Below are 22,228 nucleotides of genomic sequence, written 5' to 3' on the forward strand. Positions count from 1 at the left end.
GTGAAGTGTCCCTGTCCACAGCCAGATCGGAGCCAGTCAGAGGGGTCTCAGCTTGCACGTGGAAGGCCTGATTCAGGGCTGTGCATGTGGGTCCACGGCCCTGCTTCCGCCTCATGGTGCCCCAGAAAGGCTCTGACATGGGAGGCGGGGTGGGGGGTGGGCTGGGCCCCATTCTCTCCACTGACACCTGAGGAAAACAGCTGCTGCCCTGACCCCCACCCTCTGCAGGCTGGCTGGGGGCAGGTGCGCCCACACCTCCCTCGAAGGAGCAGTGTGGCAGGTGAGGCGGCTCAGGGGTGACGCCTCTGGGAGCAGCAAGGTCCTTTCCCTGCTGCGGCAGCCGCCGCCATGCCGCCAGGCTTACGGAGAGGGAGGAGGCATGCAGTCCCACGTGGGGGAGCCAAACACCTGCCCGGTCAGTGGGCTCCACATGGCAGGCATGGGGATGAGGCCGATCGAACCAGAGCTAGAACAGAACCTACAGCAAATTGTCAGGTCAGACTCTGGAGGAGGGGCAATTGTGGGCTGCTCGGGGCACAGACAGCTGTCACACAGCCGTTTTGGGCGTTCTAGTCAGAGCTAAGGGCCCCCGGAGATCCCTGAGTGCAGATGGGAAACAGGCCCAGAGAGGAGGGCCACACACAAACCTTCTGCGCATCAGGGAAAAGCACTGCAGGACAGAAGCAGGGAGAAGAGAACCCTTGGGGGGAGCTGCCAGGAAGCCCATCTGCAGATGTCCCTGCGTGCAAAACCCAGAGGAAGACACAGGTGGCCATGTTGGTGCACATGGCAGGCCGCCAGGGCTCCCATGTGCCGGGCCCCCTGCTCACCAGGGCTCCCCACCAACACCCGCACCAGCTGAGGACAGACAGTGTGGCTCCTGGGATGACCCCCCGCCCCAGGAACTTCTGCCTAGGGGGATCCCATCCAGGGCATATCCCATCCAGGGCATGTCCATAAGCACCTCCCACCAGTGTCTGCTACTTGATCACCATGAACAATGCTCTTCACGCTACCCCTGCTCGGCCTGAGGGCACCCCACTGCACTCCAATGGACCCCATTATCACGATGCGCCCACCCTCCCCGCTGCCACCCAAATCCCACTTCTCACCATCTGTCCGTTGTGCCATGAATTTGACAGAGCCTGTGTGTTGATGCCCAGGCCCTTTGCACTTAACTGTTGTCCCTGGAATGCTCTGGCCCTCAACCATCTTCTCTAAAGAACAGACTCAGCCCCACTCACAGGCTGAGGCAGGAGGTAGCCAACCACAGGCGGTGGGACAAATCAGCCTGTCACCTGACCACCTAAGTAGCTTCATCGGGGCGGTCCCATCACCATCTCTGGTTTCTCTGCTTCCCTCCTATAAGGACACAGGAGGCAGCATTCAGGCCCCAGCTGGCTAATCCAGGTGCCCGGGAGCAGGGTCTGATATCCTGGGGACCCTGTTTCCCATTTCCAGGGATAACCTCAGGGAGGCAAAACACCAGATAAGGTGAATGCTTTCCCTTTCCTCCTGAACACACAGCAGATCCCTGACTTACCAAATGAAGGCGCAGAAGCAAAAATTAGCCTTTCTATCCTGGATAATTTTCCCATCACTCACACAGCAGAAAACAACCACCTCGTCATTAAAGAGATATATTAAGCTGTTTAATATCAGGTTTTCGGCTGGCAGATGTTCTAGAAGGGGAGAGAAGGGCCTCTCCCTGGCAGCTACTTCAGCATGACCTTTCAGCCCTTAAGGCCCACTATTTCCTGCTAATTCCGGCCCCATGTGGGTGCGGGGGATCTGTTTGTTTGGTAAAACATGCTCGTTATATTCAAAACCTCTGGCACCTGTTCATCCATCCAGGCTCTCTGGATCTGACCCATGTTGTCTGAGCTGCAGAAGCCTCTGGGGGGCTCTGTGGCTGCAGAGGGGGCACGGCCATCACCCCATTCAGTGCCCGCCGGGCCCATCCGTGCTCACCACACCTGCGGCGCGTGCACGCCAGAGAAACTTCAAGAGTGAGGGCAACAGAAAGGCCCGGAAGAGTGGGCCCCAGTAGACTCGTCATGGGTCTGGGAGACCCTGCATAATGTGCGCCGAGCAGAAGACGCACTCACATGCACTTGGCCCCAGAAAGCACGCCTGTTCCACAAGAATCTGGAGGTGTGATGGTTACGACAAGAACTTCTAGTCCAGTCGTGAAGACAGGAGGGTGCACTGGCCTCTGAGGGACCTGGCGGGGAGGACACCCTGGGAGGTGCAGTGGGAGCAGGGCTCGGTCTCCTGGCTCTGGTCTTTTTTTTTTTTTTTTTTTAAGATTTTATTTATTTATTTGAGAGAGAGAGAGAATGAGAGACAGAGAGCATGAGAGGGAAGAGGGCAGAAGGGGAAGCAGACCCCCCGCTGAGCAGGGAGCCTGATGCGGGACTCGATCCCGGGACTCCAGGATCATGACCTGAGCCGAAGGCAGTCGCTTAACCAACTGAGCCACCCAGGCGCCCCCGGCTCTGGTCTTGTCTGTACATGAGACACCTGGCTGAGTGCCCAGTTCGAGGAGGTGGCCGAGGGAGGGACCTGCACGTTCACAGGACTTTAACCTGTTGAGATGGCCACCCAGGCCGTGACCATGCCCTCAGCCGACACTGCCTGAGTTGGGGTGCTGTCCGGCAGGGTCCAAGCCGGTCTTGGGGGAGGACGTGGTATGTGCCCAGCAGGCGGGCAGCTCTGGCGAAGGCCTTGGCTCTGGCAAGTGGTGGCCAGTGCATCCTGCTTCTGGTGGGATGTGTTCATTTCCGTGGCTCACACCAGCTTTGGAAACTGCTGCCCGCCACTGAGAGCCGGCGGGTGCAGCCGCTGTGAACACTGTCCCTTGCCACTCTCTCAGGGCCCTCCACGGTGCTGGCGCCGCGGCTGTGCAGGACGGGGGAGGTGGCCTCCAGCTCAGGGACACAGACCTGGCCTGTTGTTGCCATGCTGAGCCACGACGCTGGCCCCAGTGGCCGCCTCTAGAGTGCCACAGACTCTTGGGGTTCCCTGACCTGGGGAGGGGGCCTGAGCCCTCGCAGAGCCAGCCCCTGGCAGAGACCCTTGGCATTGTGCAGGCTGGGGAGTTTTCTGAGCTTGGCTGCTGAGCCCTCCTGTCCAGAAGCCATGGGGCGGGAGACACAAAGCCAAAACAGCGCCCATGGCGGGGCTGCCTACCAACCTGTTTTCTGGTTTTGGCAAAATTTCTCTGATGGCCACGGGCCTCATAACAACCACGGCCGGCGACGGGTTTTCCTCCTGGCATCGTGTTACTGAGGCACACAGCTGCACATGCTCCTGAAGGCGACACTGTGGGCCTCGGCCGCCAGGGCTTCGGCCTTGCCGCCACCAGACCCGCCTCCAGACCCGCGGCTCCTGCCCTCCCACAGGTCCTTCAAGGTGAGCCACACAAGAGAAGTCACACATCGGTTTGTCTGGGTGGAAAAATGGCCAATTTAGTGAAAACCAATTTAAAAGCGATTCAAAGTGGGGCGCCTGGGTGGCTCAAACTCTTGATTTCGGCTCAGGTTGTGATCTCAGGGTCATGGGGTCGAGGCCTGTGTTGGGCTCCCTGCTCAGCAGGGAGTCTGCTTGGGACTCCCTCTGCCCCTCTCCCTCTGTGCTTGCAAGTGCACACGTGTGCGCTCTCTCAAATAAATAAATCTTTACCATAAAAAGTGATTCAAAGATGTGTAACTGTAAAGAAAGCCTGAAGTTATTTCCATTTAAAAATATTCGCAATGACTTAGACTTGATTTCAAAAGTAAAGGGGGAAAACAACTCGTTTGAAAGTTTGAGATCCACTGTTTCAAATACCCTTCTGCCAGTTCATCCAGCATTCATGGGGATGAGTAAGGAACGACATTAGATGGGGACAGATGCATCTTCTCCAGCAGCTCTGAAAACACAGCTGTGCACGTCTTTGTGTTTTTAAGGCCCTGTGGTTCACCGTTTTTTAACAGGTGATAACAAGATGAGATGGCACCATGTTCCCGATCCACTAAACCGTGGATTGACCATTCAGCACCAAAGTGACTGCTCTGATGTAGTTTTTCCTCCAGTCAGAAAAACAAACTCATCCAGAGGGTGGGGGCATTCCAGCTCATTCTCCAGGCTTGTTTAAGAAGATCTTCAGTCTGCAAAACTCCCTTTTGGCATGTAAGAAACAGCCAGACTTGAGAGAAGTCCCTGACTTCCATTTGCTTCCCCAGCACAAGGAAAATGAAAATTGTATTTTCCTTCCCTCCTTTTAATCTTCCCTCTCTTTCAAGACAATTAGAATGACGGCCCACACACTGGCAGACACCCCAGAGACCATGATAACCAGAGAAAAACACAAAAAGACACCCTTGATATTGCTGTTTGGGAGAACACTTTTGGAAAAAATGACTTGCCTTTAAACAAAGGGGATCACCTTTGCCAGAAGCCGCCAGGGACGTGGGTGCCATAGTGAGCCGGGTGGCTGGCCCGAAAGGGCGGGGGAGATGGGTCCAGCCTGGCCGCTCTGAGCACAGACTTCAGCTGCCCCATCTGTACCACGGGGGCAAAGCAGGTGCAGGTGCAGAGAACCACGCTCTCTGAAGGGTTTATGACATTTTTACCATTTATTTGTTTTCTTGCCAGGTTCTCTGCATCTGCTTTGGAATTGTTAATCATTTCCTTTCCTTTTCATTTTGTTAAGCAAAGGAATTCCTAGCTGCCAAGTGAGAGCAGGAGAGGGTGGTTAGCTTCTGTGGGCGGCCTTGGCTGACGGTAAATCGACGGGGTGCTTGGGGAAGCTGGAGTGACCTCAGCTGCTTTGGGACCACGGAGAGTGTGAGCCAGCGTGAGCGCCCGCGCTGGGCCACACAGGGCCACACACAGAGCCACGGAGCAACACTCCCTTGGGGCCACGGTGCCAGTGTCATGCAGCTCTGCAGTTGTATGCCCACGGGCAGCGATCCCTGCGCTGAGACTCTGGGTCCCCCTCTGTGGACGCAGTGCCCCTCACGTCCTCCTGGCATCGTGTGTGCTTCTGGGCCCTCCTGTCCAGAAGCCACTCCAGACTACGGAGTCCCCCTCACGTGCTCGTCGGAGCCAGCTCCCGGGGCTTACGGCCTCTTGTAAGGACGTGCTGCCTTCTCCAAGTGGGCAGTGCCAAGCTGTCTTTCCCATGGGCTCTGCTGGCCAGGGGCAGAGCAGGTCCCTGTGTCCTCAAAGTGTGTGTGGGGACACCAGGATCCCAGGGGAAAAGCTTGCAGTGGACCCCAGGGCTCAAAGCTGGGGTTGCTGAGGGAGGAGACCCTTCTCCAAGGCCCCATGTGGTGCTCCTGGCCACAGCCCCCTGCAGATCGACAGCCCCACTCTGTCCCCAAGTCTGCTTCTCCTGTTGCCTCTTCTCAAGCTTATTAAATCCAACGCCGTTCTTGGTGCGGTGGAACTCAGGGTGGACAGCTGTCTTTCGATGGTGCCGCCAGGCAGATGTGGGCTTCTCTGGGCCGCCGGAGCCCCAGCTGCTTGGCCTCCTCTGGGCTGCGTGTCTTTGAGAGTCTCTCGAAAGTCTGCTTCTGGTTACTTGTTTGTTTTTTAATTAATAAGGTCCATGTTTTTTCTGAGTCTAACCCATGAAGCTGGAGACAGCCCAAGTGTCCTGCAGCTGAGGGCCTACAGGGTAAACGGCCGTATGCAGTGTGGCATCTGCTCATCACCCCCAGAAACGGGAAGCACGCAAGCTGAGTTGCTCCACAGACACACACAGAGGCTCCCCGTGGGATGCGGCACAGCAGTGGAAGAGCCCCCACATGCTCTGACCCTGCCTGCAGGTCGCTCAAGGGACCTGTCCACACCCCACGTCAGGGATCTCCGCCTGCCCCGGATACGGAGCACCAGACCTCTGCACCTCGGGATGCTGTGTGTGCACTGGCCCACAGGGGCCAGGACAGCCTGCTAGGGTCCTGCTCCTTGGAGCGGGGACCACGTGTGGCCCATCTGGTGACCCAGACACCAGGAGCTGCTCTGAGCCCTCAGGAGCTCCATGCACCCCTCACCCGTGGGCTGTGCACATTAAACCCCATCATCAGATTCTTCATCCATCCATTCATTCATTCATTCACTCGTGTGCCTACTACATGGCTAGGGTTGCACCGACAGGGCTGGGGAAAACTAACACCTGAGGCATGCCCCGTGGAGCTCATGGTCTAGAGGAGAGCAGACAACAGGTAAAGCTCCAATCCCTGTCACCATAACTGTGTGTGTGTGTGCCTGTGTGCATGTGGGGGGTGTACTTGGAAGGATCGAACGCTCAGTGGGCACCTCCTGACAACGAGGTGCTTGCTAGTTTTTACCCCCTGAACGCTGGGTCCCTCGGTGTCAAACTGGTGCCCGTCTGGATGGGAGCCTGGTTGCAGCTCCAATAGGAGCCATGGCCCACAGGGACCTAAGCCAACAACCAGCTTCAGGCCAGAGAGAAGCTGGTCCCATATCCTCTGAACGTTGACTGGGGGGACGAGTGCTAGTCTTGGCCTCCCATGTGCCCATGCACACACATACATGCACTCGTGCACACACGCTCTTGCACTGGGCTGCTCTCCATCCCTTGGCTGCCCACCCTAGGGCCCCCTCCACTCACCCCTCTGCAGCCAGCTGGAGAGACCCCTGCTTGGAGCCAGGCCCCAGGGTCTCAGAGCCTCTTGCGGGGCGGAGCGTCCGTAGAAACCTGACTGGTCTCCGTCTGGCACTCAGGCCCCTGGGGGTTCGAGCCATTCCCCAGTGGCCGTCTGTTCCCTGCACCTGCCCCCTGCACCGGGGCAATCAGGCCATTTTTCTAGGGTTTCCGGGACTCAGGGCCCTGGTGGGAGGCTGATGGTGTCAGCTGGCTGCTCTGGGGATGTCCAGCAGGGCTAGGTTGCTCGGAACCCTGGCCTCTGTCCCCCTCACTACCAGCACCCTGGCCCCGGCCTTGCCTGTCCTCACAGGGACATCCTCTACACCTCCGCGCCTCCTGCCCATTGCCCACACTGGCCTGAGAGCTTCCTTAGAAGCACATCGACGGCAGCCATGGCCCGCATCACTGCACAGCTCCCCTGAAGTCCCGCCACGGCCCCCAAGAGCCTGCACAGCCATCCCGTAGGCTCCCCCACACACTCTGGGGTCCAGTCACCCCGAATCGTCCTTCCCCAGTGCCTCTCTTGGCCGACTCCTTCTCATCTGTTGAAGCCCAGATCACGAGATCTGCCCCCTCCTCAGCTTGGCTGAGGAGGCTGCTGCTTGCTGTCTCCCTTGCTTCGTCAGGGCCGGGCCGCTGTGGGTGCATCTGCTCACCATCCGTGGGCTCTTCTCCTGGCCCCGGCTGTGGCACTCAGGGAGCCCCACAGGAAATGAGCGGACTGCCCTAAAATCTTGCTTTCTTGTCCAGGTGTTCTTGAGGTTGCCCTGCAGGAGTGCCACACCTCTCCACAGGGTAAAAGCCCCCTTGGCACCTCTCCACAGGGTAAAAGCCCCCTTGGCACCTCTCCACAGGGTAAAAGCCCCCTTGGCTCCTGTTACAGGGACGGCAGCGGAGCTGGCCCGTTTGGGGTCCTCACCCATCCCGTCCTTCCCCAGCCTTAGACGGGACCACAGGTAGACCATCGCTGGAACGTTCTGCCCTAGACCTTCCCCTGTCTGGTTCTCACCTTGCTGTTCAGACCTCAGCATACATGCCACCTTCTGACACGTGGCCGGGAGCAGGGTCTGCGTGTTAGTAGGTGCTTTCCCAGTACCTGGGGGAGGAATCCGCAAGCACCAGTGGAAAGGCCTGTCGCTAAAGCATCTCTGCTGTGTTGCTCAGATGTACCCTCTGAAATGTTATGCGTCTACTGACTCCTCCCTAGAAGTTAAGCTCTCTGCCAGGCTGGGCCTTACTCCTCTTGTCCAGTGGCCTGCAGTTGGCACCAAGGAGTTAGTCTGGAGACTGTGCCAGGCCAGTGGGGATGCAGGAGAACGATGAACTCATCACTGGGCCTTAGAAAAGCTCAGCGCAGCAGCAGCAGCAGGGACACGGGGTTCCGGCAGCTTCTTGTTAAGTGGGTCAAGTCTGACCAAGGATGCTGGCCTGGCTCCCTATGGGGGAGGATGCTGGAGCTCCTGGAAGCCAGTCAGAACGAGGGTGGAAAGCGGGCTTGGAGACGGGCCCGAGCTGAGCATGGACACAAAGGGGTCCTTGTTCACCTCTGGTCAGGCCCAGGGCTCTGCTGGCTCTGGCTCCACACCCAGTGACTGGCTATTGGGCAATCAGTTTGCCTTTGGGGCCTGGGTCAGGGTACCAGTGGAGACAAAACATGAATTATTTACCAGCAGAATGACGAATCCTTGAAACTCCTGACTGCTCACTCACTGGTTCTCAAAATCTTTTTATTTCCCTAAGCCTTAGTATGTAGGGCATGTGCCTAGAACTCCTCCTGCGCCCAGGAAGAACTCCTATTCACCCTGCCAGACCCAGCTCAAAGGTCTTCTTTAAGGTTGTTTGGCAGGCAAGACTCCTTCTTTCCTGCCCTCCCACCTTGTATGGCCTCGACATGTGGTCTTGCCTGGGTCTGTGCCCAGGTCCGTCACCCCTGGGAGCTGTTTCAGCTCTGTACCGGGCGCCCAGCACAATGAGCACAGGACAGGACAAGACCACAGGTTCTCATACGATCAGCGAATCCTTCTTAGGATCATCTCTTTTCAGAGCCTCACTTGGTGCCCACACAGCCTGGTGCCCACCCTCAGGCCTCTGGGATTGGAATATGTTCAATGCCAGCAGGGTCTCAGCTGCCTACCAGAGCCCTCCTGGTTCACTTCTGGGCCTCGGGACAGCAGTGTTCATGGAGGAAGACGGCCCCCTGAGCAGGGTGCCTGTCTGGGAGTCAAGCCCCTAGTGGGACATGGGTCATGCTGGAGGCCTGAAGGTCAATGGTTGGTTAGTGGTCTCCAGCGCATGGCCCCCCGCGTGGCCCCAGCACCCCCGGGAAAGTCAATGCTAAGTTCCAGAGTCTCCCAGCTGAACCTGCTTGCCCCACGAGGGACGCACCAGCCCCACGTCCCCTTGGGCCCTCAGCTCGTTGGGGAGGCACCTGGCTTGCAGCCCAGAGCAGTGCCTGGGTCACGGGGAGGGGGCCCTGCTCTCCTCATGGTACACACTCTGCCTGATGGACCACACTTGGTCAGTGCATGAGGGAGGCTGGGGTTTCTGCATTTAGAAATACCGTCTCGGCCTGCACATTTTTCTACAGCTGCCTCTGTGTGTGCATCTCAGCTGCTAGGAATTCCTGGGCCCCAAACAGCTGTTTGCAGATGGTTTCTCTCTCTCTCTCTCTCTCTCTCTCACACACACACACACACACACACACGTTTTTGTTCTTTGCAAGAGGAAACAAATGCAGATGGCCAGTTTGCAGGTTCTGCAGCATGCACAGAACATGAGGCTGAGCTGCAGCCCGGCCACTGGGCCAACGCTTGGGCCGGCAGAAAACAGGGAAATCAAGGCGGATGGGACATGCTGGACTGGAGGCCCTGCCCCACGCACCATCAACACAGCTGAACAGCAGACAGGAGACAAATCTGAGTATGGAGGCCTCTTCACCGTGTGTGGTGCCTCTGGAAATCTGCAGGCTGAGAGGCACCCCCATCGGCAGGTGCCTCCCTGCAGACACCCGGGTCCCAGCAAGGTGGACTCCAGGACTCCCAAGATGGCCCTTCCTCAGCCTGATGCTGCCTGAAGGACCAAGACCTGGCATCCAAGGCACTGGACTGGAGCCCTGACTGGCTGCCCACTCTCTGTTGATATTTAAACCCTCTGGATCCTCAGTTTCTTCCTCCCTGAAGGAGAGTTGGCAATAAAAATAAAGTCTACTCGTGTGGTTGGAAAGGTCAGATGACTTGGTGCAAGCCACGTAACCATCAACTACCCCCCGTCACCTGCTCCGGAGCTGGCCAGAGCAGAGACTGAAAACCCAAAACACAAAGACGAGGAAATGGCCTTCTTGAGGGCAAGTCAAAACTCAGCATGGCAGCCTTGGACACACATTCTTTCTGCAGCCATGTGAAGACAAAGGGAAGGGGGAAGAGAAGCACATGGTGGGAGACGTGGGGGCCCACTCCCCGACGGGGACAATCGCCACTGGTGCGTGTCCGCACCGCATGGAGATGTGTGGACACAGGTGGCCTCGACGCCATCCAGCAGTTCTCCCAGACCCAGCAGCCTAGAGCAGGGCAGCAGGGAGCCTCCTGCCCACCTAGGCAAGGGGACCTTGGGATCAGCACATTCACCACCCGTGGCCTCTCCAGGCTGCGTGGGCAGCCTCTCCCCTGCCTGTGAGGACCCTGTGCAGCCAGCCCCAAGGCAAGCACGGACTTCAGCATCAAGCCCAGGTACCAGGCTCCATCCTGGGAACCTCACCCCGGGCTGCTGGAGTAGAGACCACCGAATGGCCTTTGGACAGCTCTCGCAGGACCTACTGCTGCCAATGACCACCCCACCCTGTGACCAAACACTTCGCTCTGGGTACATCCCACTTCCCGAAGTACAAGAATGGTCACAGCAGCTTTATCAATAATGCCCCCAAACTGGAAACAACCTGCATGCCCATCAACAGGAGAGGGGGCAGATGAATTGGGATGCTTCACACAACGGAACACGACTTGATCCACGGCTAGTGGCGTCTTGCAGACGCAGCACTGAGCACAAGGTGCCTGGCATGGAAAAGAGCAGAGGGTTCCACGCACAAAAGAACAAGGTCGGCTGTCTGTGTGCAGGAATTGGATTTTGGCAATACTTAGGATATTTGCTCTTGACCTCATCTCATCTCTCAACACACAGAGAAGGAGGTTGGGGGGTTGGAGGGTGAACTGATGAAGAGCCTTCAGTACCTTTGTCAACCCCAGTGCTGAGAAGAGGTGTTGGTGAACATGGAGACCTTGTCTTACCTGGGGGCTCTAACGGGTTGAACTGTGCCCCCAAAGGTACGTCCAAGTCCTAGCCCTGGTCCCCGTGAACGTGAGCTTACTCGGAAGCAGGGACTCTGCGGGTGTGATGGTTAAGGGGAGGTCAGGCTGGAGCAGGGTGATGTCCTCACAGAAGGGGGAGCGTGGACATGCACGCAGGGAGGAGGCCACGTGGCCACGGAGGCAAAGGTTGGGCTGACACGGTCACCAGCCCAGCATCACCACCAGGAGCTGGATCAGGCAGGAGGGACCCTCCCCCGGAGCCCTCAGAGCGAGCGTGGCCCTGACCCCTGAGCTCACGCTTCTGGCCCCACAACGGAGAATAAATTTCTGTTGTTTCAGACTGCCCAGTTTGTGATGCTTTGTTACGGCCCCAGGACACTCACACAGGTGTGTATATGCAGGTGTAGAATGCAATTGTTATCAACTGCGGAATTAAGAAAGTAGCTACGTTTGAACAGCATCGGGATGCTGTGGTCCTGCGCTGGTGCACGCCTGCCTTGAGCTCTGAGCGGTACACATGCCGCCCGGGCCGCACCGAGGTCAGTTATCTGCACGGCCCACCTCCTGACAGCCAGTGACCTTGGGTGACCTTGGTGCCCTCGGGCACGTCCCCGACCACCCTGAGCTTTGGTCCGCTCCTCCCTGATGAGGTCCGTGGGGTAACAGCGGCCCCCTTAGGGTGTCTGAGATACCCTTGTGCTGGGCTTGGTGCAGGGCACCGATTCTGCACCCATGGCCTCAACCCTGTCCACCCTTAGGCCAGCCATAGGGAGCTTCCTTTGGAAGACCTTCTGTCTTCCCCCCAGATTTCCCTAAGCCTTGGATGACAGTCAAAATGACCCATCTCAGACTTTGTTGAGCCTGACCTGTGGGATTTTTCTCGTTTTCCTCTTTTTTTTTTCCAAGCAAGGCTAGACCTGTAGGGCACCCACAATCATAACCATCAGTATCCTCATTCTTGTTGCTGAAATCGGTTTTCCCTGAAAAGCTGCCATGTGGTCAGGATATTTCCCCTTCCTCACAGCCTCTGAAGACACTTTCAATCCCAAACCCCACACGGCACAGGAGGAGTTTCAGCCCCTGGCGTCTGCTTCACTGTTGCCCCTCCAACGCTGAGGGGCAGCTCAGCAGTGCTGCTTATGACAGGACCCTCACACCGGCCTCACCGGGTGCTGGGTGGCCCCAGCAGGAGCGCATCTGTACTCCGTTTCTGGCCTGCCTGTAGCCGCACCAAATACTCATCTTCCCTGTGATATTTGCAAGTCAAAACCCCAAACCCCGGAGTGCCCAGAAATAATTGTAGATAGAGCCCAAATTAACGCTGGGGAGGAAACTGCAGGTCACTCCCTGGGTCTCCCACCAAACAAACCTACCACTCAGCTCATGCTGGGCATCAACTCCCTTTCCTCCCGAGAAAGAGAGGGACTCTTGGTGTCATGGAATCCAGCCTCTGACTGCATAAGGAAACTGAGGCCCAGAGAGGACAAGGGGGTCTGAGCATCACAGGGCAAGAAAGCGGCAGGCGGCCCTTGATACAGGCCCGTCCTCTCCTCAAGGCTCCAGGCTGCCACTTAATCCTCTCTGCCGGGTCCCCCCGCCCCCAGGTAGAACCCTTAAGTCACCCTAACCCTGAGTCCATACCGTCACCTCTCATCTGACACCCAATAAAGCTCTCCCCTCGCTCCCCACCTGCAGCCCTCTGCCAGCAGCAGGGGCGGCCTTTCGGGCTGGCTGACTCTCCCCGAAGGGAGTCCAACATTCACCTCCTTTTATCCCTCGGGTCCCCTGGCCTGGAGTGATGGGACCTCTTCCTCAGGCCTCAGCTGGAGGTCCCTTCTGAGAAGCTCTCCAGCTGCCCACCAGGCACTAGCCGGCCCTGGTCATACTCAAAGGTGAGTGTAGCTGCTCACATGCCCATGTCTACCACCGTCTGCCCACCCCCTCGTTCGCTCTGTGCACACAGAGAGAGCGCCAACGGTGAGTGCGGCCCCCGCTCCCGGGGCCGCAGTCCTGAGGCAACACACACGGCTCTCGGTCCCACCTGAGCAGCAAGAGAGCAGGGTCTGCAGAGGCACGAGACCAAGCCCAGGGGCTCTGTGAGCATTTGTGGGATGGCTGTGAATGTTTCTGCCGGGAGGTGGTCACAGCTGCCATCCTGGGCCTGCCTGGAAGGCTGCTTTTCAAGAAGCAAGCTGAAACTTGTTGCAAAGAGCCCATACTCTTTGGTATGTCCAACCAACTCCACCCCACGTTGCTAGACCACCAGCTCCTCATGGCTGCCTTTGAGGAACTTGGGGCCTGTGGTCATGCCAGGCCTGCCGGCTCTGTGGGTACACCAGCACTTGCAAACTTTGGCCACACACATCACCTGCACTGGACACCCTCAAAATAAAAAGCTCATGCTTCAAAGGACCCCACGTATATGATGAGGGTCTTGTGTGCAAAATGCATAAAGAACTCTTACAACTACTAACAAAAAGACAACCCAACTAAAAAATGGCAGATCTGAAGAGGCATTTCTCTGAAGAAGATACACAAATGGCCAAGAAGGACATGAAAAGTTACTCAACATCATTAGTGATTAGAAAAATGCAGGTCAAAACCACAAGGAGACACCACTTCACGCCCGCAGGGGGCCCAGAATCAAACAGGTGCAGGCCAGGGATGTAAGTGGTGCAGCCCCTGTGGAAAACAGTCTGGCAGCCCCTCAAACGGTTAAGTTCAGTTATTACCAGATTCCAGCAATTCCAGTCCTAGGTATAGACCCAAAAGAAATTGTAAACACATGTCGACCCAAAGACCTGTACGTGACTGTTCATTGCAGCGTTATTCGTAACATCCCCGGAGTGGAGATAACCCCAGCGCCCATTAACTGGTGGAAGTATAAATAACATATGGCCTATCCACACCATGCAATATCACCTGGCAGTAAAAAGGAGTGGAGCGCGGAACACCTGCCACAACGTGGATGAACCCAGAGTACGTGATGCTCAGTGAAAGAGGCGGGTTACAAAGAACATATATCATAGCATATTTACATGAAATTCCAGAGTGGGTAAATCCATAGAGACAGAAGATGGCTTGGTGGTGGTCCAGGCCTAGAGGGTGGTCCAGGGGAAATTGGGGAGTGATGGCAACATTGGACAGGGCCCTTTCTGGAGACCCCAAAAGGCTTTCACATGGGTGGTGGTGATGGACGTGCACTTCTGTGAATATAGTAAAAGCTACTGAGTGTAGGCTTTAAGTGGGTGAACTGTATGATACGTGAATTACATCCTGATGAAGCTGTTAGAGATTTTTCTTTTCTTTTTTTTTTTTTAAGATTTTTTATTTATTTATTTGAGAGAGAGAGAATGAGAGAGAGAGCACATGAGAGGGGGGAGGGCCAGAGGGAGAAGCAGACTCCCTGCTGAGCAGGGAGCCCGATGTGGGACTCGATCCCGGGACTCCAGGATCACGACCTGAGCCGAAGGCAGTCACTTAACCAACTGAGCCACCCAGGCGCCCGAGATTTTTCTTACTTTAACCCTAAAGCAAGAGTGTCCATAAACTTGCGGACTAATGTGCTAGGCATATGTTTTCCAGTGACTTTTAAAAATATCTAACCATTAAACTTCAAGGAGTCACCCCCACTGCACACAAATTGCACTCAGCAGGTCCCCCAGGCTTCAAGCCTTCATCTCACTGGCCATTCCTCTTCTAGAACCTCTGAACTTCTATCCTTCAAGACCTTGGAGGAAAAGTACTACCATCTAACTAATTCAGATTCTTCTACTGACAACTTACAAAGCTATTAGGAGGTCATAGAAAAAAGTTTTTCTTAAAAAGAACTATTAATCATGGATTTTAATTTTTTAATGCTATGGTCACAAACCACAGCTGCTTTCATATTCAGACCACAGGCACCGGGGGATGGGAATGGCGCGTGCAGCCTCCTCATGTCCTGGGCCCGGGCCCCGGGGTCCTCAGGGGAGTGGAAGCTGCTGGCCACAGGACCCCAATCAATACCAGACTCAGGACGTGGTCAGCAGAGCGTGCCAAGGAACGCCTGGATCCAGTCCAGCAGAAGCTGCAAGAGGGACAACAGGGACAGCCTGTAAACCCCCAAGCTGTGTCCACCCTGCCCGGTGGGGGTCGGCTGCCCAGGAACACGCTGCACGCTGGAGCCTGGCTGACCTCAGGACACCGACCACAGCCCTGGCTCTGGCAGTCTAGCTGGCAGGCCACGAGCATGTGCTTGGCCTTTCTGGCCTCAGTCTCCCCAGCTGCCTAGAGGTTCTCAGCCCTGGAGAGGCAGGACCAGGCATTCGTCCTGCTATAAAGGGGCTGGGGACAGAGAGTTAGGAGAGAAGTGAGCCTTCCAGGGACCCAGGAGCCTGGCTGTCCCACCGTGCCAGATCTGTACACTCAGCTGCTCCCATGACCACGGGTGGTGCCCCCACCGTGGCTGCTGAAGCCGGCCCGGCCGGGGAGGTGGCTGGTGGGGGGAGGCTGGGTGGAGGTGAAGGGGGAGAGGCCGGGGCAGTGGGGGGGAGGGGGAAGCAGGGCACCCTGGACTTTGGGCTCAAACTTGGGCAATCTTCGCTACTTCTCTGAGCCCTGGCTTCCTCATCTTTATGTGGCAGGACCCCCGGAGGCGTTTTGAGGACGGAACAGCAGCTGTGTGAACGCTGGGCACAGAGCCCGGTCCTGAAAGGCTGGGGCGGCAGCGCCCGCACACGGCCGCCTCTCAGGCAACGTTATCAGTGCTGCTGCTTTTACAGCCCACACTGGGCATCCCCTCCGCAGGTGTTCACACAGGTAACCCCACGGGGGGACGGGAAGAGCACCCTTGTGGCATCGAGGGACTGGAAGGAGCCCTTCTGCCTCAGCTCCCCTGTGAGAGGCGGCAACCTCTCAACTGTCTGCCCTCAGCAGAGGGGCCAAAACCACGAAGAAGCCCAAGGAGGCTGGGAAGTTCCACGAGGAGCCCATGCCCATCCCAGGCCTCATTTCCTTCCAGAATGTTGCACGGGAGCCCTCACACGCCCCCAGGCTGCATACCCTCCAGCTGTGTGGACCCCCCCCAGTCATCCGTCCTGAGTTGGGGGCTGCATGAACCACACTGGTTGTCCACACTCCTGCATCCAGCCATCTTCCTGAGACAGGCAAGCCCACCGCAGCCCCCTTTTCTATACCGATTCTCCTGAAGGAGATGTGAACTTCCCTTTCTGCACAGGGAAGGAGGTGTCTGTGCTCGAGGACCCCTGACAGCAACAGGGGTGGCTTCACCACGCCTCGGCGGGGGGCGTTTGCACCAGATCCCTGCAGCCCCAGGCTTTCACCCTGTCCTGGTGTCCTTCATCTTGCCTGTGTGAGTAACGTTCTCAGCCCCACCTGCTCTGGGCAGCCCCAGATCACAGACAGGGCAAGTGGATCAAACCCCTGGCGGGACATCTGTCCCGAGGAAAGGGAGCAAGAGGTCCAGAAATACCCTGAACACAAAATCATACCTTCGGTCACAAGTTACAAACTAGCAGCTGTATTCTGTTTGGCCTCCAAGGTATTTGGAATGCTTCTCAATTAGTTACCATCATTTTTGAAGTTTGAAAATTAAGTAGGAGAAGATAGTCGTATTTCTAGCTTATCCTGAAAATTGGACATCAGGACAGATGGCCAAGATCTGGCGGACACAAGGCAGCTGCCCCTTCCGGTGGAGCCCATGCCTGGCAGCTTGCAACCCGCTTGCCCCCAACCACCAGCATCAGGCCCACACAACTTGCACAGTCCTCGTGAGCACTTGGGGGTGCAACCCACACTTTAAATGCAATGAACTCTGTCTTGCCAGTGCACAAATGGCCTTGTGGGGGCTAACAGGAGATGGAGGAGCAACCTTGGACCAAAGGGGTTACCCAAGCCCCAGCATCATCAGAGTGGACGTCAAAAACATGGATGCTCCCCGTGAATTTTCTTGGGTCATCCTGGCTTTCAAATATCCCTTCTCCACCATCCCACAAATTTTCATATGCCAATGAATGCCTTAATATTTATTCTGGTAGCATGGTTTCTATTTTATGCAACAGGAAACTACAGTGGGTGGGGGTGGTCAATCCAGTCCACTGCTAGTTTTATAAATAAAGCTTTACTGACAGCCATGCCTGTTCACTTAAATTTTGTTGGGCTGCTTTTGGGCTAGGACAGCAGACCTGAGTAGCTAAGACACAGACCATATGGCCTACAAAACTTAAAGTACCTATCAGCTGGCCCTTTATAGAAAAAGTCTGCTGATACCTGAGCCGTGCAGGAGAGGCAAAAGTCACCTCCTTTAGGAGCATTCTTTGGTGTCCATATCTGGGTTCCTTGTTTAAAACACTTATGCTCGCTGGGGCGCCTGGGTGGCTCAGTCATTGAGCGTCTGCCTTCGGCTCAGGTCATGATCCCAGGGTCCTGGGATCGAGCCCCACATCGGGCTCCCTGCTCCGCAGGAAGCCTGCTTCTCCCTCTCCCACTCCCCCTGCGTCTCTCTCTGTCAAAATAAATAAATAAAATCTTTAAAAAAAATTAAAATTAGGGGCGCCTGGGTGGCTCAGTCATTAAGTGTCTGCCTTCAGCTCAGGTCGTGATCCCAGGGTCCTGGGATCGAGCCCCGCATCGGGCTTTCTGCTCCACCGGAGGCCTGCTTCTCCCTCTCCCACTCCCCCTGCTTGTGTTCCCTCTCTCGCTGTGTCTCTCTCTGTCAAATAAATAAATGAAATCTTTAAAACAAACAAACAAACAAACAAAAAAACCACTTATGCTCGCTGGGGTAGGAATGATCTGCCACTGGATGAAGGTGGGGAGGGGGAGGACTGCAGAGGCCAGAGAGAGGAGGTGAGGGTGCAGGACCCCTGTATTGCTCGCTTGCCTTGATGGGGAGAAAGCCCAGTGTGGTCACCCACAGTTCACCCCAAAACACCTCTGGGGGGAAACACTGCATTTTTCACCAGAAATATGTTGCCTGTATGCTCTAGCACAGACCCGTCTCTGCCCCTGGCACCCAGTCCCAACCAGCCCCTGGCACTTACTTCATGGGTTTGAACAGTGCTTGCCCATAATTCTGGAACGTCATGATGAGCTTGAGCTGCGTGCCCCCCGACTTCATGGCTGCAAGGAAGAGGGAAAGAGACACGGGGTCACTTGCTGCCCTCAGACTCCTCCCTCTGTGGGCAAGTGAGGCCAGCTCCCACTCTGGTCCCACAGCCCCACCTGGGCCCTCGATGTGGCTGAGGATGCCCATTCTGCCTGGAAAGTCTGGGGTTTCCAGCAATGATGCTGATAAACACTCCCACCTGATACTTAGGTGCTGGGGCTGGGGGCAGAATTCCTCAGACAGTCTGACCCTCCCACAGGAGGGAGTGGTCAGCCCTGGACAGCAGAATAGCCAGGAACCAGGTAGATGCTGTCCCCAGGGCCTAGGGGGCTGGCTACAAGGATGGAAGGTGGAAGCCAGGGGAAGCAGGCTAAGGCAGTCATAGCAGATGGTGGTGGCTTGGATGGCAGAGATGGGGAAAATGGAAGAATTAATGAAATATCAGGGGGTCCAAGGAACCATTTAGTGGAGCGGGTGTGGGGTGTGGAGGGAAGAGAGGAACCTAGCTTGACTCTTGGATTCCAGTTGGAGCAGTGGATGAATGGGGAGGAACGTGCATGCAAGTGAAGATCAAGGCCAGGTGAGTAGGGATGACTGAGGGGTGCCATACTCGGGGGCTTTGGCATGGAGGAGCCCTGAGGCTGGAGTCCCTGCTCAGCTGCCCGTGGCCGGGTGCCCTAGAAGGAACCTCCACTCTCCCCCATCTTGGTTTCCCCCTGTGTTAGTTGGGGCACAGATGCCTGCCCAGCCTCCTTCATGGGGCTGTGGTGAAGGTCGGGACAGATAAGGACAATGCAGTGCTACAGGTCACCACGTCCCATTACAAAGCAGGGCTGCTACTGCCATCAAGTGGGTAATGCTCGTGGAGCATCTAGAACGGCGCAGGGCCCATGGCACATTCAAGACGGCAGACCGCCCCAGGAGTGCGAAGAAGAGCCAGGAGTTCTGAGCTCCCTGAATGTCGTCGGTGGCTCTCATGGCCTCTGTAAGGGCCCAGGCCCAGCCCCACTCCTGGGTTCCCAACCCAGCCACTTGCTCGTGCCTTCCTCTGCAACATCTGTGGCCGGGACAGCCTGGCTGCCTTGGGAGTGCCCTGGTCTTGGGGTCCAGGAGGTGGAGCTGAAGGCACAGTTCCCCCAGACCAGTGTGTGGCTTGGGTCTGTCTGACGCTCTCCCAGCCTGAGCCCTTCGCAGGAAAACAAGCCCCTCGCCTAATTCCACTTCCCTCCAAAACATTGGAAATAACCTAAAAATGCCCAATCCTGGGGGCAGAAGCACAATGCACGGTAATCCCACGTGAGGGAATACTAGGTACCAAAGACTCTCTAATGACGCAGCAAACTGCTCATTATTTTATTATTAAGCAAAGCAGCTTATGAAGCATTTACACTCTGTGAGCTGCCTTCTTTGGAAGGTGTGTATGTAAGTGCGTGGGAAAATCTGGATGCACAGATAAGAAGCTACAGCCCAGTGCTTACCCCCCAAGAGTAGAACCACAGATGATTTCAATTTCCTTTTTTCCCTTATCTGTGCTTTCTAAATTTCAACAATGAACATTTATTACATTTTTAATAAGATGAAAACAGAAGTGATCATTAAGAAAATTAGTGGCCCGATTAAGCCCCATTCGATATCCCCATTTCCATGTAATAACTGGGGTTACTGGATTTAATTATTCCTTCCCAGGCCAATCGGGGACAGCACTTCAGCTCTTTCCAGGGCCTGTAATCCTGGTTTTCTTGAATAATAAATTATTATGCAAATCTGGCCGGTTTAGTCATTCTTGTTCTGGAAGTGAATCTCAATGTGCTGCTGACCTGTGTTTTCCACCGCACTACCAACTCCTCTCCACGGACCAAGCAAGTAACTAGAAATTAATGGGCCTTAGACTCTCCAGGTGACTAAGAACTCTGGAAAGGCCAGGCTTTTGCTAACTGCCCTGGGCACACCTTTCTCTTGTCTGGGGACACGTACCTTCCCACCAGGGTCCACCATTCACTCTGCCAAGCTGGAGTGGACAGCTGGAAGACCCTTGGAATTCTGCTTGAAAATCAGGTATGGTCTGCAAAAACCCACATGCAAACTGCCTGAAGTCGTGGCAAAGGCCAAGTGTTCGTCTGAGATGGGTGAGAGGCGGATGCCCCCACAAGTCTGTGCTCGGAGCGGGTGGCCCTGCTCTGCCGCTGCAGATGAGCCTGGGAAGGTGGTCAGGGCTGAGGGCCTCAGTGGCAGAGCCGGGACACTAACCAGGCCTCGAGAAGCAGGTGTGAGTTTGGGGTTTCTTCCTGAAGCCAGACTTGAGGAATCGTGCCCCCGTGCGGGGGAGAGAGGCGGTGGGAGCAGAGGCAAACTCCCGAGAGAAGCCCAGGTATGCAGCAAGGGCCCCATGTGAGAGGCGGTGGACATGCCCTCACCTGGCTGGGTCTCCATGTTTCTCAGGGGACAGAGGTCTGCCAAAACCTGGCCAGCCTCAGCCCTGAGGGGCACCTGACTGGGCAGTGAGCCCACCGTGGGCTAGAGGACAGGCTAAGGCCAGGGTTGTCCTGGCACAATCCAGTGGCCACGTCCCCAGAAGACACCCTGAACGAGCCCCATCGGCCACCTTCTCTCCATCTCCATGGCCCCACCCAAATCTGGGCCTTATTATAGTCATCAAATCACTAACACACGAGGGGCACCTAACTGGTAGCTTGGCTCGCTCAAGCCCCAGTGATGGCCCCTCTGTATACACGCTCCCCTCCCCAGCTCGCCTCCGACAGGCGTGTCCCACCATTCAGACCACGGATGTCAGCTCTGTCTTTCCTGCTCTCCCTCAAGAGCCATATCCCCCAGCTATGCATTAATATATGGTATTAATTAGCATTGACTAGTGATCATTAATGACACGCATCAGTAATTATACATGCTAATATACACTGATAGAACACCCTATACTTTATTCTAATGGTTGTGGATGCTATAAATTCCATGACCACTAAGACACTTGGACACTGTGGGGTTTTGCTGTCTTTCCCCAGAACACAGCTCCCCTCAGAAGAACCAGAACGGGAACTGCATTTCTTATGACCCTCCTAGGAAGGATCCTCCCTGGGAGGAGAGAGACAGCCCCGAAAGGAAAAGGGGTGCCGTCCTGGCCGGGGACCCCAACACCGCCACACCGAGGAGGCGTGAGTGGTGGGACACACAAGACGCTGGGCTCTGCCTTTAGCTCATCCTGTGTCATACACCTCAGGGCTAGCAGGGACAAGTGACCTGGGTCACTCAGCAATTTGTTTCCCGTGGAAACTAGGGTCAGCAGCGCCAGGTTCCCCATTTCTAACAAGAACCCCCAACCCATATTTTGGTGAGCCACCTCCTGACTTTTAAAGGAACTAATTCTACTGAAGAGATCGGTGGCCCACACAAACACACCCATGCGCAAGGCACCGCCAGGGGCGGCCTCTGGGACTTGGGATCCATGTTTGTCCTTAGGGATCATGGTCAGGCAAGTGGTCTGAATACTTCCCCAGCCACTGCCTTGCTTTAAGGCCCAGGATGGCTCAGATCTGAGGGATGTGACGCCAGGAGCACTTAGGTCAGCTCTTCTTCCCTGCCCACCCCACACGCCTCACCCCCTGGCAGGAGTGGGATCTAACCAGTGTCCTAGACCCCTGGGCGCCATGCAGAGCCCCTTTTCCTGCCCTTGGGCATCAAGGGAGAGCAGCATGGTACGTGTCCACCTGTCCATCATCAGTGGGCGCCCCAGGGCTGGTATTGAGGGGGCTGCTCTGAGTGAGGGGCTGGAGGAGGCTCTAAGGGCCAGGGTCCTCCTGCCCCACTTGCTGTGAGACCTTGGCAGGCCTCTACCAAACTTCAGTCCCTCACATGCACGCCCAGGGTTTTTTATTATGATAATTAAACTGACTTAAAAGAGAAAGTACAGCCCTGCCCCAGCTGGAAACCAGCACACCCTGGACTAGAAGGAACACCATCGGAATACATGCCTGTTGGATTCTGGAGCCCCAAGTGTTGTCTGCTCAAGATGGAGAAAGCAGGTACCGGGGCATTTGCCTGCGCTTCTGTCCTTGATCTTGGACCAGACGGCTGGAAGGAAAACTGAGGAGGGGCTCAGCAATTTGCCACCTTCTGTGGTGCCTTGCCTGCAGTCTTCCTTCTGGGTGG

General features: G+C 56.0%; 1 protein-coding gene across 1 annotated transcript in view; it reads right to left on the minus strand.

The window, feature by feature from the left end:
- Positions 1 to 22,228, minus strand: part of FAM20C (FAM20C golgi associated secretory pathway kinase) — a 48,017-nt gene that overhangs the window by 17,697 nt on the left and 8,092 nt on the right. The window contains exon 3 of the mRNA XM_045875965.3: positions 18,003 to 18,081. Coding sequence (XP_045731921.1) covers positions 18,003 to 18,081 — 79 coding nt within the window. The remainder of the gene's footprint in view (positions 1 to 18,002; positions 18,082 to 22,228) is intronic.

This window comes from Mirounga angustirostris, unplaced genomic scaffold (genome assembly GCF_029215605.1).
Source record: "Mirounga angustirostris isolate CCGP_5_RB_7025 unplaced genomic scaffold, mMirAng1.0.hap1 SCAF_5, whole genome shotgun sequence".
Taxonomy (NCBI): domain Eukaryota; kingdom Metazoa; phylum Chordata; class Mammalia; order Carnivora; family Phocidae; genus Mirounga; species Mirounga angustirostris.